At 41.2% G+C, this 15,811-nt stretch overlaps 1 protein-coding gene and 2 pseudogenes across 1 annotated transcript in view; 1 reads left to right on the top strand and 2 right to left on the bottom strand.

Annotated features, from left to right (window-relative positions):
- Positions 1–4,767: 4,767 nt before the first annotated feature.
- SARNP (SAP domain containing ribonucleoprotein) overlaps positions 4,768–15,811 on the bottom strand; it is a 37,653-nt gene continuing 26,609 nt past the window's right edge. The window contains exons 10-11 of the mRNA XM_039865619.1: positions 7,602–7,691; positions 4,768–5,057 (exon numbers count right to left, since the gene is read on the bottom strand). Coding sequence (XP_039721553.1) covers positions 5,016–5,057; positions 7,602–7,691 — 132 coding nt within the window. The 3' untranslated portion in view covers positions 4,768–5,015. The remainder of the gene's footprint in view (positions 5,058–7,601; positions 7,692–15,811) is intronic.
- On the bottom strand, positions 6,152–6,273 carry LOC120605117 (uncharacterized; annotated as a pseudogene).
- On the top strand, positions 7,083–7,202 carry LOC120605093 (uncharacterized; annotated as a pseudogene).

A 15,811-nucleotide genomic window follows, 5' to 3' on the forward strand; every position in this document is an offset into this window, starting at 1 on the left:
TAAGAGGTTAGGGTTTAAGAGCTGGGGGTGGGGGTGGAGATGGGGAGTGGAGAGGCCTCAACATCCAGGATCTATTTGAGAGCCACTAAACTTACCCTCAGGATCTATTTGAGAGCCACTAAACAGTACCAGTCATAGTACTGAGTTATTTGGCCAGAGGGTGTGGCTTGCTTATGCCCAAATTCCCCCCAGCCAAGAGAGAGACCAAAGAGCCTGTGGAAAGCCCTGCTCCCAGCCTCTATCTTCAGGTCAATAATAATAAAAAAAAAAAAGAGTATAGAGATCCCAAATTCCCTGGGTCTGGGAAGGGTTAGGAGGGGTCAAGAAAGTAGTAGTAAAATCCAAATCACTACTCTGGGCTAGGGAATACAGCCAGGAAACCAAGGTGGAAGGGATTCTGGAAGGGGGACATTTTAGTCCCCCAACCCCAAAGCTCAGGGTGGAAGGGGGGAGAACAAGGGAGCAGAGTGTCTATAATTATTTTTATGTTTTATTTTTGGAATCTAGCAGTACCTGGCAGCAAGGAGGGTACAATACAGTGGGGAAAGGCATCTGACAGGGCCAGTTAGAGCAGAGGATAGGAAGGATAGACTCCCTGGTTTGGAAGGCTAGGAAGCAGGCAGGGACTGATTGCCACTCCAAGTCACTAGCTGGGCCTATTCATTTCACCCACAATCCTGACCCACCCCTCCTCTGGACTCACTGTGCCTCAGTTTCTTCCCCTCGATGGAATGAGAAATAACAGCACCCGCCACAGCCAAGAGATGAATTCTGAGCACTTACCACGGGCACTTTATGGACATAAAATACCTCTCGCTGTGGGACAGATAACCAGGGCACCAGAGTAGTGGTGAAGAGATGTGAGGCTTAGAGGAGTCGCAGGCTTCAGAATACAAGTTCCCCTCGGCCTCCCAGCTGGACAGTGCCTGAAGCCAAGGAACTGAGAATCTCCTGATCCACACCCTATCCATACCTCACCACCTCTTGGCTCCAGGCAAGAGCCTAGAGGATCAGGAGAGGAGAGGGAAAAAACCTTCAGCAAAATTGTTACTCTAAGTAGACAGAGCCAGCAGTTATGGGTCTGATGCAAACAGTACTGAACTAAAGTAAAGCCTGAGCTGGAGAGCTGACCAGGAAGGCTCGTTCTTCCCAAGAGCATGACTCTCCTGCCTGACCCAGCCAGTGGAAGGGGCAAAGGTATGTGACCACCATTGAGAAGGTGATGCTTGTGATCTTTAGCATCTTATTCCCATTCCCATAGTGAGAAAGTGAGATGAGGTGTTTCGGTACAGGAATGGGAAGGGGCTACTGAAGCATTTCAACTTGCCTCCTCCCATAAAGCAGCTAAGCTAACCCCCAGCCTCTCCTCTCTGACCCTGTTCTTCATCCTTCCTTCCTTCTGCCCCAGTCTTGGAAAACTATCAACACCATTCACATTTTCTTAGTGGAAGGAAAGGAACAGGAAAGTGAAGAACAGAAGATGCCTTCTCCAAGGTCAAATTTGTGTCTTTTGATCTTGGCACAGGGTGGAGATTGGGCAATAGGAATCAGGTGACTTCCCTCTACAAATTCTAGAGAGCTGGGGCATTACACTTGGGGACACTTAGACTATGCCCCTTTAATACCACCAAATAAAGACCTTTGGGAGAGGGTCTTTCTTTTATGAACATAAATCTATGAGTTGAAGTCTCCTTTCCCTGGTCCTCCCCACCCCCAAAGAGGTATGGGGGCATAGCCCAGTGATCTAGTGGGAACTAGTACCCCCCTCCCACCTTATGCGTGTGGACCTCGCCAGTGCCCTCCGATCATAATTAGTGTAATTATTATTTACTTTCTGTATATGTTACACTGTGCGTGATTGCCTTTGTTTGTTAAGGGTGTCTGAGGAGTATGGGGCTGACGGGCACTGGAATACCAGGAAAGGACTTCTTCACTGAGATCAAGGATTCCTGGAGGGAACTAATGCAAAAAGGCCATCAGGCAGTTTTCAAGTTATGTGACAGAGGGCAAAGATGGCCATTGGGTGCTCTGAGTTTTGGGATGGTCACATGACACAATCCAGCACTTGAACCTGAAAAAAGAAAAATAAAAGCAGTCAAAGAGTTTAGAATTCAGTGATGAGCTCTTCTCCATAACCAAGCGCCACATTTACATCTTGGAGACCAGCAACAGAAGAGGATCTGAGAGAGGATGAAACCTGGTGCTCAAGAACTAAGATAGGGGTCTTTGGTGCAAGGGAAAAACACTAGGGATATCTGGGATGAGGTTTGGGACATACAGCCTAGGGGAAAGGACCTAGAACAACACTTCCCTGAAGAGCCGGAATCCAAAACAGTCCCAAAGATTATAAAAACCTTATACAAACCCCCATAGAACAGAAGATCTAAAGGTTCTTGAGATGATCCAGCTAACTTCTATTCTACAGTTCCCTGATCCTAGGTGTCCTCAACAAAATTTTACCAAAATCCACAAACCAAACCAACATAGCCATTCACCTTGCCAGTATCTCAAAAATTTCTCCCATGCACCTAGGGCACACGTCCCAAAGCATAAGATTTGGGTGTAGCAAAGGACTCTTGCCTAACCCACATTTTAAAAGAAAAGCTCCTTTGACATCGACCTGATCCAGAATGGGGCAGAGGGCCACTCGGTTCAATGCACCACCATGCTTTCCCTGTCCTGTCAGTTCTTTTCAAAGATTGACCCCCACTTCAGACTAACTACAAGAGAGGATGAAGTGCTACATATTGTATCATCCCAAGGAACTGCTTTATCACACCTACCCCTAGCTTTTAGCCTGAGCTAAAAAAAAGGTTTTCTCTCCCTATTGCTCATTGTTTCTTACTTTGAGAGGACACCCAGAAGAGATCGCAAAATGACTTTTATCCCCAAACATCCTCCAACTTAATGCATGAGTAGCTATCCTATACTCTATCTTTGCCCATATTTTGGATGTCGGGGGTCCCCAAGCTAAGCACAAGCAGGCAGTGGTTAACCTTCTGGTCTACAGTGAGGCAAAAACAAATTCAATGCCCCAGGTCACAATGTCAGCTTTTCTACCAGTGAACTGGGGGTAAGGGGGCAATTAGGACTCTTCTCACTCTCTGAACCCCCAAATGCACCTGCATATGTGGTGTACACACATATCGACACTCAAACTAATCCATTTAGCCTCTTACCCTCTAGCTGGAACCTACTCAGGGAAAAAATCTTTCCACTGTAAATCACCTAGTAAAATTAAGAGCTAATATTTACTGAATGATTACTATGCAAGCTATGCTCAGCAAATTGTGTTGAGTATGTAATATTGATTCTCACAGAAACCTATCACAATAGAATTGCTATTGGTACAGAGTCGGGAAAGAGTCACAGAATAATTAGGTAATTTGCCCAGGGTCTCAGAGCTAGTAGAGCTAGTGTAGCAGAACAAGGAATTACACCTAAGTAGTTGCTACACAATAATCTAATATGTTCTATTAATAGTGATCGGAGAAGTGGAAAAACTAAAGGCAGAGACAACTGAGAAAGGAAAAGAAAGAGAAAGCTGAGAGTACCTTGGGCTCAAAGGGTTCGCAAAAGTGTTAAGACTGCCATTATTTTCTAATCTCTTTGGAGGTTAAAAACAAGACGTGTGGACATGCGGCAGGAGATGGGGAGGTTAGTTTTTGTTGGACTTCAATAATCAGAGGTGAGTGACACTGCCTATCAGAGGCCCTCATAGAAGAGAACAGGTTAAGTTCCTCCCCTTTGTTTCTCATATCAGACATGACAACAGGACTCAATACCAAGAAGTCCTGCTCTTACTCATGTCTTCCTATAGCCCTCACCCCCACAGAAGCTTCTAGCCTCGTATCTTCAAAAGTTCCCAGAGTTGGGGTGGGGGGAAGGGCAGTTTAGAGTGATGGTGGAGAAAAAGAGAATGATCCTAGAGAACCATAAAAAGGTACAGATTTACAACTGAGGAAGCTAGTTCCCGCCACATCTATTACAGACTCTCTCATTAAGAGCTTCCAGGTATGCAGAGAATGTCACAGCTTCAGGACAGAAAAAAGACTCCAGTCAGCTACCCATCTGGATCCTGGATCAGCTACAATAGGGAGACTAGAGGATAGGAAAGAAGAGTACTTGGATCTCAGATAAAGGATTAGAAGCCTGGATGCCTGTTAATGCCTTTAAAGGGGCTTACTATTTTAAGACTGAATTAGTAAAGACAGACATAATCATGCTCAAAAAGTATGTGTGGAATGACTGCGAGACAGGAAGAGGATCTTGTGATCAGGCTTGGAGGTGAGACTTCTGACCAACATAAGAACAGTTACTGGAATGAGATGGAAAGGTTAGTAAAAAATCCACACAAAATGAGAAACTGTATCAAGGAAACTTCCCAAGGGCCCAGTGCTCCATTCCATTATAAGCATCTACTCCTTTACTTATTTATTTTTACATCCTAGGATAGAAAACCCTTACTGAATCTACAATCTCTCCTAAGCTACCAAACAGAATTCTCTCTGATTCTGTTTTCAGATAGAGACAGAGTAGAGAGAGAAAAAGCTCTTCAGGGAGCATAAAGAAATAAAAGGATGTCTGTGAGTAAGGCAGAAAAGAATAAATAGACTTAAAGGGATGGACTCAATCCTTTTCCTTATCCTCTCTTCTAAAGGGTAAAGGCATTATGGCTAACTCCCTATAATATCTGTCCCTGACACTCCCCAAATCTGGTCTTATCTGGCTCTAAGAACTCAAAAGAGCACCTAATAAAACACACTGTTCTCTTTTCTATTTTTTATTAACAAGCAAAATAATAATTAAAAAAAACAACAACACAACAACAACCTTAAAGTTGGAACAGCAATATGTCAAATTGCTGCTGGAGTTCACGGATGTACCTGGGGTACATGCTCCCTCATTGCAAGGCAGGCCCTAGGCACATGACTGTGCATTTAGGTATATATGTGACCTAGAAGAGTCAGAGAGATGGAAACCACTGGAAAACAGAAAGCATCAAGAGTTTCTCATCAGGCAATCCCAAAGCGCTCTGCTCTTTTCCTCTTCTTTGCCTATAAGAAGAAAAAAAAAAATTAGATTGCAAGACAATAGTGGCCTGGGTTCCTGGCTGCTTTAATTCAAACTCACATGGATTGTCACAAGATCCAAGTAGGAGAGAAGGCCCAGGCTTAAGCTTGGAAGCCAATGATTTCATTTCTGAAACTCAAGTTATCAAGTTAAAGCTGGGAAGATTTGGTAGAAAAGGAAGGGGAGGAGGGGAGACTATGGGGAGTGGGGGTTAGGGGGAGAAGGAAAAAACAGTGGTAGAAAATGAAAAGATTCCTTAAGGAGAGAGGGCCACCCCGCCTTGCAGCAAGTTAGCTTGGAAACAATGAACTCTTATCAGGCTGGGGAAGTCTTCTAGTCAGTGGGGAGATGGGAGATTTCACAGGACAAAGGGCTGACCAATGCTATTTCATGGAGGTGAGGAGAATGCCCTTCTGGGCAGTCAGGCCAACACAGCAGCTATTCCTTAGACCTCCAAATCCACACAGAGGCACATAAATCTTCAATGCCAACATAATAAATGGGGAGGGGAGGGGAGTCCCCAACATGGATCTCTTAAGGGAGGAAGCACTGGAGAGAGGGCACAAAATGGGGAGAGGGAGAGGAGAGAAAGACCTTTTTGTTCTAAGAGTGACTTACAAAACAGCACTGAATCCTTCATGCCCACTCCAACCACTGTCCCCAGCAAAAGGGAGGGGTGGGGGTTCTTTTTCATTCCATTCACAAAGGCCATTTAATTTAGATTTAAAAAAAAAGCTGAGTGCATACAAGCCCACTTCACCTGGATTACTGACACAATTCTTTGAAATCAAATAAAAGTCATCTGGTCTATGTAAACTTCATGAGCCTCAGAAGTTACATATACTGACATCTCCCTTACATACACTGACTCTCCAAACAAAAGCCACTATTTTTTTACCACCCAACAAAATCCTCATCTGCCATATCTTGGAGAGGCCAAATGTACCAGCTTAGTGAGCATGCTTGGATAAACAAGTTTCCTTGGCAAAGAAGGAGTGATTTTAAGTAGAATTAAACTAAGCCTAGGTCTTCGTCTCCCTCCTCCTCCTCCTCCTCCATCCCCCTACCCCCTTTTAAACATCTACACCACCTGGTCTTCTTCCTAGGTGGTCTCTCATTCAAGTACTAACCAGACCTGACCCTGCTTAGCTTCCAAGATCAGATGGGATCGGGCACTTTCAGAGTGGTATGGCCATAGACAAGCCTAGGTTTACTTCTAGTTGATCCTGGCAAGTCAGTAAGTAAGCAGATACTTACCTACATTAGGTAATGCTTTATTTCTGAATTAGTAGCACAAAGAACACAAACTCCTCTAGTTTTTTCCTAATGGAGAATGTAAACTGAACAGATTCTGAAATTTTTAGGGTTTACTTACAAGATTGATAATTATTCACAAAGAAATTTCATAAGATTTGAGTGTGTGAGGTCATAGATTTTCAGAGGACATCTCCAGAGGTAGATGGAAAGAAGTAAATTTTGATTATATGAAAGAATATTCCAAATTCCTCACCAGCCAAGAAGTTTCTATAATTCTAAACATATTATTTCAACTGTTCTTTATGTACACCTCAGGTGACACTTGGTCTCCATTATAGATAATCTCAAATCAGCAAATCAATATTGTCTGTCAATGTTCTGAGCAGTCGTCTAATGCTCAAGAGGATCAATGAATGTGAGTTACTCCAAGGGAAGCTGGGATATGGAGGAACATAAGTCCAAAAAAAAAAAAAAAAAAAGCCACTCTTTCATTTTGAGAAACTATTTTTAAATAAAATGATTAGAACGAGGAAGTCTTATTTGAGTCCACTGTCCTATTCCAGAGGGAAGTTAGACACAACTATACTTGCATCTGGGTTGGATATGGTCTTCAATAATAAAGAAATATGCCTGACAGATTACTAGAGACATTGCTACTCACTGAATACTTATGACAAGTGCTGTGTCAAGCATTCTACACAGAATCATCCTTTTTACAGAGAATCATTTCATGCTTAAAATACTTCAAGGTAGTCTACGGCCATGCCACCCTGAACACGCCCGATACTGTCTGATCTTGGAAGCTAAGCAGGGTTAGGCCTGGTTTAGTACTTGGATGGGAGACCACCTAGGAAGACCAGGTACTGTAGGTGGGGAAGGGGTGAAGGGGGGACGACGCTAGACACACAACAACTTCAAGGTAGGTATTATCTCTGCTTCCCAGATGATGAAACTGAGGCTCAGAAAAGTACCATAACTTATAAATAATATTGTAATACTAACTGGCAGAGCCACTTTTCAAATCCAAGCTTATCTGATTCCAAATCTTGTGCTCCTTCCTACTATACTAACCAGCTCTAACATTAAGTATATCGATGGAATTGTGTGGCCACTTTATCCAGAAAACAGACATTAAGCAAAGGACAAAAAAATCTTGTCATCTGGGCACTTAAGAAGTAGGCTGGGGAAATAATAGTGTTCCTTCACTCAGTTTGTTCATTCACTCTCATTTCCCTCTAAGGGCTCTATGAAGCACTGTAGGTATATTTTACCTCTGTATCCTCTGTGGTTCCTGTTCCAGCTGAACTTGTGACAATCCCAAATCGCTCCTTCCTCTTTTTCAGCTTCTCGTCATCTTCAGACTGTTCAGGTCAAAGGAAAGGATTGAAACAAGCTAGCCTCCATTCACAAGACAAATGGGAATGAAATTATAACTTATTGGTCACAATATGCCAGCCAACCTTGTGACAAGATTACGGATCACATAAACAGAAAAAAAAGATAGGAAACTGAATAAGTTAGCATATAGCATGTTGTCCCCAGAATGCTTAAAAACTTAATTCTAAGTAGGACCTCAATACTCCTAAGATAAGTAGAGTCAAGAAAACAGAAATATCCATAGAACAAATTTCTGTGTTCAACAAATTTCTGTAGTTGAAAGACATGGTAAAGTGAGGCCTCACTGAGGAACACCTGCAGAGGGCAAGTTGGGAGAAGGCACCCAAACTATTTGTTAAACCCTGCTTACAAGTTCCACTGACTTGCCAAAAAAGGGAAGGGAAAGGGAGCCAGAATGATAAGAGCTTCCAAAGAACACCAAGTGTTATGAATGCCCACAAAGTCACAGAAGGCTCTGAACAGTCTGAAATGATTTTGAAATAAAGTGAGTCAAGAAAATTGCTGCAGTCATCTATGAGAGAGATGCACTGGACCTTTTCCAAGTATTCAAGAGACTCATGATGCCTGCCCTGTAACTAGAGAGAATGTTTCAGCTCACTATGAATTAAAGGTGACCATTCTCCTATATCTGTTTTAAAGACTGAGCTACTGTTCACAACCAATACTGTTCAAAGAGTCTCATATATATCAGGACTTAAACCTTACCACTTTAACAGATATTTTCTCCTTCTCCACCTTCCCCTCTTATCCAGTCAATAGTCATCTAAAGCCCCATCCCCTGAAAGGATTTTCTAGAATTTGGCACATCTAGACAAAGGTCCTATCCTCTCATACACCTCAAGAAACCCTCTATTACATATACACAGACCCACCCACTATGGGCCAGAACGGTTTCTTTGGTAACAAACATAAGGGTAGGTAAAAGAATTTAAACAAACTTTTGAACACGCTCCTATGTGATGCTCCTGAGCTGGATTAAAAACAAAACAAAACAAAACAAAAAAAATGAGGAGTTCATATTCCTGTATCTCTGGGTGTCCCCAAAATCCTAGAGTCAAAAGACTACAGACAGAAACAGAGATTTTTTAATACCTCTAGCGTCAACTCCAACCAAGGAGCTGCCTTTGTTCCTATGATCGCAGGAGCCATTTCTTCAGTTAAAAGCAGGGCAGCTATCCAGCTTTCTGTGTTCAATTTGTTCAACTAGCCCAGCTCTCTGAACACGATAGACAGGAGTACTTTCTTGGTCTTACTTTGGCTCTTTCAGCCTGAGAAACATGTTCATTCTCTCCCTTTTGCTGCACCTGCCTTTCAGGAAGAAAGGAGCTAAGAAAAGTTGGTGGCTATGAAGGATTGAAGAATCCTACATGAGTTATCACTTAATTACAGTGTATAACTAGAATAGAATTTTGCCTATGAAATTTTTCTGCCTTTTTTTGTTATAACCATCAGCAAATCCATAGTGGGTGCATAATTAATGGAATCTAAACTATTGTAAAGCACTGAGCTGGCTTCCAAGTAAAAAAGAAGTATCTTGTCTTTAATAATCATAAATTAAAATAATGATAATATAGTCACTAACAACTGAGTACTATGTGCCAAGTACTGTATGAAGTTCTGTATATGCAATATCTCATTTACTTCTTATAACAACCTTAAAAATACTAAGTACTATGACATACATAGTAGGAACTATGACTAAATTCATTTCATAGATTAGGAAACTGAGGCTTAGAGAGATTAAGTAACTTCCCTAAAGTCTCATGAATAGTCTCACATAATAAGTGGCAGAGCCAAGAATGGAATCCAGGATATTTTTCTCAAGAATCCACTTTCCTAACTTTACCATCTCCTCAAGTATCCTACATAAGCATTTCTTTGGAACAATAGCAGAAGAAATGCTTAATTCCCAAGGGATAAGGATTCCTAGGACCCTTACCTAAAGTAACTGTGAACTACTTCAATGACTTCCACATCATTCAAACAACTTGGGTCAATGCTAGGATTCCATTCTCTTTCTACCAAACCACATGCCTCCACTTTATAACTAACTAGGGATCCAAGGAAAGAACTCCAGTTCGTAATCTGTAAGATTTTCTCAACCAAATTTGTTTCTAATTTGGCTAACTGCCTATTCCATCTGCTAAATTTTAATAAAAGAATTAGCAGGGTTTCCAATGAACACAAACCTCACTATATTTTTCCTTACCTAAGTCACTAGGAAAAGTTTTCTTGATTTTACCTACCACCACTAAGATAAGAGTGAGTAAGGGATAGAAGTGGAAATTTCAAAACGAGAGCCTCTATAGAATATTCTAGATGAAATATCTCCACTTCACTAAGTCTCCAGGCAAAACAAAAGAAAAAGTTTTAGGGGGAATAAAGGTGTATCCCACACCTTTCTTGGGGAGAGGCAAGACTAAATCATATTTTGCTGAACTACCACTATGTACTTTTTTCCATTCAATTCAGTACTAGGGGTACTTCAAGTTCAAATTACAGAGAGGGAGATGCTGCTTCTGAAACCTAGCCATTCTCTCAGTACAAACCCTGGGGCCACTCCCTTCATAAAATCTCATCACAAAGCTTTGCCCATTTGAAATGTGTGGGACAGCCTTTCCTCTGGTTCTCTCTTTTATTATATCCTGAAATTGACTTCTAAATTAAATTTAAATTTAAATCTAAATTAAATTTCCTGTGTTTCCTTTTGAGCTCAAAGGTGAGGGGAAAAAAGGGAGGAAAAGGAATAGGGTGAGGGGGGAGGATATACTTCTCTATCCACTAAGGGTAGTATCAGAGATTTCCCCCATGAGCTTCCTTTTTAATCAGATCTTGGTGCCTCTCTTGAAGATCTAGGCAGAGCATCTGCTCCAAATCTACCAGGGGGTCTGGGGGTGGGGGAACACAATACAGATCCCCCATTCCCTACAAACAGACCGTCCACCCCTCACCCACAGAGACCAGTGAGGGTTTATTTTGTGCATGCCTGCCCTTCCCTCCCTACCCAGCGCCCCTCAGCTCCCCTTCTAAAGCCTCTTTCCTTCTTGCCCTGCAGGGAAAGTGCAAAACAGGCCCAGTAAATCAACACAGTTCTAATGATCTCTCTCACTTGACCCTTCTAGCGTGACGGTGTCGCATGGAAACAAACGTACAATAAACTTCACTCCATCTTTAGCTCCTTGCTGACAGGTTTTGATTCATGGGATGGGGAGACCCATCTGAGGGAAATTACCTCCATCAAAATGCATCTCTCTCTGCATTCATCAGACCAATGCTCCCCCAGGCCATGCTCAAGTGCACAAATGGGGTTGTGCATCTGCAGGGAGCACTGACCCCTCTAGCTCAGTGTCATATGCATTTGCAAACCTTTCCCTTCTTCCTCCCTCCCCCACTTCCCTCCTGCAAACCCTCTAACACTAACAAATCTTTTTTCTTCCCATGCATACTTCTGTGTGTTAAGAAAGTAATGGAATCCAAAGCGCCCTTATTTCCTAAGTGAAAACTCTTAAAAACATACAACTTGCATCCAAAATCAGAGGAGAAACCTGTCCTCACTGACTAAACACAGGCACTGAATGTTCAGATTGATACATATACTTCACTTCTCCCATCCTGTCACTCAAGTTTTAAACTGCAAGGAAACTGGCACCAATAATTTCAGCATACACATTACTGTGGATTATTCGTCATATCTCCCAATAACTGTCTTTCTTTTTAAAAGTTCATTGATAAAAAGTAAAAAGAGAATTGAGCAAAAGAGAGAGCCCATATGTAAGAAGCACATATATAAGAAAGCATGATGTATATTTAATAAAGCCAAATACTCCATAAATCATTAGCACTGTACTTTCTATCATGGAATAAGACAGTTCCAAACTGAGCCTTCGGAAGACATCTTCAACACTTCAAAATCCACTTTCTCCTTGTTTCCCTTCCATATTTGAAAACCCTCAGGTAATATATAAAAAAATAATACCTGCCAAGGGAAAAGACTGAGAAACTCAATGCAAGAATACAAATAACATGTGTGAAAAGTGTTCAGTACATAGGAACTATGACACAGGTATTCAATAAATATTAGCTATTATTTTTATTGCAACACTCCTCCTGGTCCTGAAACAAAGTCTGAGACCACCAACAAAATTTAGACGCTAACAATGCCATTCATTCTTCTTCTACATTAGATGTGAAGTCATCAAAAGTTGGTCAAGAATCAGAATCATTACCAAGGCAACAAGGAAATTCCCTTTAGCTGCAAGGCAAATGAGTGTTTGGACAAATGACTAGATCTAGGGTTTAAATGTGACAGAACAGTAATCAGACAGAACCACAGTCTTCTCCAAGTATTACTGACCATCTTCTCTTTCTGAAACCCTAAAAAATCTACATTGCCAGGCTTTACTGATTTCATCATCACTAATAATTAATGATTACCAAAAAAGATATCTATATAAGGAACAGAGCAAGGATCCAACCTAACTCTGTGGACCCAACTCCAGGTACTCTAAAGGTCCCTGAGGAATTGCCTTTACTGACTTACACGACATCAGCTTCTATTAACATTTTCAGGAATACTGAAACTGTAAAATTAATCCACTTATCCACTGTCATTCAATTATCTACTGAATGTCTACTTTTGGTCAGGTACTGTACTGGCATTAGGAATAGAGATGTGAATAAGGCAAAGATCCTTATGGGGCTTATGAATTCACAACTGAATTACTGTAAAGATGTGTCCCGCTATTCATTACATTACTGCGTTATGAAGATTCATGGGGAGATTTTCTTTCTGGTTCCCAGACTTAAAATAATTATGCTTTTGCTGAGTAACTTGTTAATTTTTACCTTTTGAACCCTGTGAATAATAGTAAACAGTACAACTGTTTTCCTCTTTCTACTGAATGCTATAAAGTTTGGAACCAAATGTGTGCCCTTTCTCTGGCAAGTGGTTTTTAAAATGTTTTTGTAAGAAAAGAGAGGCCAGAAGTACTGAGGTGAAAGAAACATGAGATCCAGAGATGGAGATTCAACACCCAGATCCCAAGGTAGAAGCTTAGAAGACATGATGCATATAGTGCAGTGAGTTATAGTGTTGCTGCTGATCTCTTAAGAACTTATGCCTTTCTAAATATGAGATTAGTTAAAAAATACCTCAATGCCCCAAGGAAAAAAAAAGAGAAGGAGGTACCAAGTTATAACTAAAAATTTTAAATTAAAGACTCTTGTCAATGGTTTCCATGGCACATACACTGTAGCCAGGAATTAAGTCCCAAATGGAAGATCAGCTGCAATAATTTGCAACGTGAATATTATAGATGCTTTCTAAAGTGACTGCCTCTCTTTATGGCAAAGAGTAACCAAGGATAAACTCTCTACCCAAAATGGAACTGTACTTATGTTATCTTCCAAACCAAATTTTGTGTCTTCAAGATTCGAATTCAAAGGAACATTTTCAAAACTTACTAATTTTATTCTGAATACAGTAAATATTACCACTCCAAGCTTAGTGTTCTAAGGTTATTTGTTCTGCCAAAAGGAGCCCTCTTTGATTTAATTAGCACCCCATAGGCTGCAATGTTGAAAGCATTCACCTTCTTCAATCTTATTACCAGTGCCACTCTGGATCATAAGGAGAAACTAGGAGAAATAAAACAGTGATCCAAATGTAATCCAGGCTTATTTAGAGAATAATTACTGAACTCAGTAATTCCCAAAACACAAAGCAAGAGTATTTACTTAATTTAAATAAGAAATAGACTCATTATTCTTAGAGAAAACCAAAAGAATTAGCAAAGCCAGGCATTTTTCCTAGTCAGTGCAACAAGCTCACTCACTTATCATCTCTTTACACCGTTTGTAAGAAGCAGAAATTTTAATTTAAAAATTTCAGAGATATCCTTATAAGTAGGAAGAGGCATTTCAGAGAAACTCAGGTACTGCCTATGAGTTGGAGTTGGCCATTCTCCTTTAGCTGTTTTAATGACTGAGCTATTATTGTTCACAGCCAACACAGTTCAATGTTAAGAGTCTCACATAATATATTCCCATTAGGACCTAAATCCTGTCACTTTATCCCACTGTTAACAGTAATTTTCTCAGAAGTCTTTTTCCTGGAGTGATGGAAGAGGATAACAGTGAACTAAGATGGTCACATTTTGCAAAATAAGTAACTGTCCCTCTTTGTAAATGAATTACTATACTATGATGTTAATAGTTCTCAGGCCAACCTGATTTTCCAAGGGAATGTAAGGGAGGTAAAATGGAAAAAGAGAGAGCCTTATGGTCACTTTCCTGACTCTGCCACGTGACTGATGGCAAGATGAAAAGCAGAGCCTGGGGGCTTTCAGGCGGTGGTAGATTAATAATGACATGGCCTTGACTTCCCAGAGGTAAAGGTTATGAAACACTCCAGAGTGAGTGGGCTTCCAATTTCATACTCTCAGGGTGAATGACAGCAACTGATGGTTTTTCTCTCAGAAACACTTCAATACTTAAACACACAGCTGTCACCTCTCTGCCCCAGTTTCTGAAATTCATCCGTACATGTTTACTCCAGAGCTTTATGCCACAAACCACAGAACAGGACTAATGCTGAAGGATTGGACTAGCAGAGGGTATGCCATCTTAGCACATACATAATAGACACTCCAACATTTCCAACATTCCCATAGACATACACATACTACACTTCCCAAAACAACCATATTACCTACTGTCAACAATCTTTCAACTGTGTGATCAGAATCTACTTTCTAGGGCCAGATGAATGCCAGGAACTTTTAAGCTACACCAGAATTAGAGACCACCAGGAACTGTATCTCTTACAGGATTTGAAGCCTCCAAACACAGTCAGCTCAGAACCAAACACTCTTCTGAATCACTAGTTCCTATCACTTTTTCCTTGTCCAAATCAAGCTCTTTCTCCAACCCCCACTCCTCTCCAACCCCAGAGGAGGTCGTCTCGGTCTTGCTCTAACTGACTGTAGGACAAAGCAAGGCAGGTGGAGGAAATGAAGGCTTTACACTTGAGACCCCCGGAAACCAAGTTTCTATTAAAAGTCTCCCCGCTACCCTGCTTTTAAAAGCCAGAAAGCTGCTGCTTTTAAGGATAAGCAATGCAGAGCTTGGAGAAAATGTCAAGAAGTCAGTAGAGGGAAGCTAAAAACTTCTGAGGGGAGGGAAATGCTATCTTAGCCAAAATATACAGAGAATGATTGACAACAGTTACCTGAAAATTCAGAAATTTAGAATGAACACTAGAATTTTTTTTTTTTTTAAACGCCTACAACACCTGGTATTCCTAGGTGGTCTCCCATCCAAGTACTAACCAGGCCTGACCCTGCTTACTCATAATATTTTAAAATGTAGATTTCTGGCTTTGCCCTAACCTAATAAATTTGAATCTCAAAAGGAAGAGCCCAGGGAGCTGTATTTTTTAAAGGGTCCCCTGGTGACCCTTACTGCTACTGGGAAGAATTCCAAATAGCTTTGAGGAAGTATAGACCAAAATAAAAAAAATTTTTTTCCCACCAAGTCTAAAGAAAGCTGCTACTCCATTCCACCCCGACACCCCCTCACCACCGCAAAGCACCAGAGCCCTTCCAAAGGAAGTTTAGGATTCCTACAAACAGGATATCTCAGCTGCAGGGATGTGAAGGGAAAAAGAAGTGAAGAAATCACACAGGTCTTGCTGCCTTCCTAGAATTCAAACAGAGGAAGAGACTCTTCTTAACCAGAGGAGTTCCACAAAGGAAGAACATGCCAAAACAAGATCGGAGAATACCTCAGGTATGGGGGAAAAGGTGGCAGCAACTAGGTTCAAACATGCAAAGGTATTTTTTTCCTACAGAATTAATACAGAGAAAGAAAGAGAATATCAGTAAAATAGAGAACAGACAGATTTTGTTTCAAGGCTCATGTATTTTGCTGGTTCATTTAGAGCAGTAATCCACAACCTTTTTTTTTTAGCACCAGGGGACTGGTGCTATGAGAATCTAATCCTGACAATCTGAGGTGGAGCTGAGGCGGTAATGCTAGCGCTGGGGAGCCTCTGCAAATACAGATGAAGCTTCACTCCCCACCC

Source organism: Pteropus medius, unplaced genomic scaffold (assembly GCF_902729225.1).
Source record: "Pteropus medius unplaced genomic scaffold, Ma_sr-lr_union100, whole genome shotgun sequence".
Lineage (NCBI taxonomy): Eukaryota > Metazoa > Chordata > Mammalia > Chiroptera > Pteropodidae > Pteropus > Pteropus medius.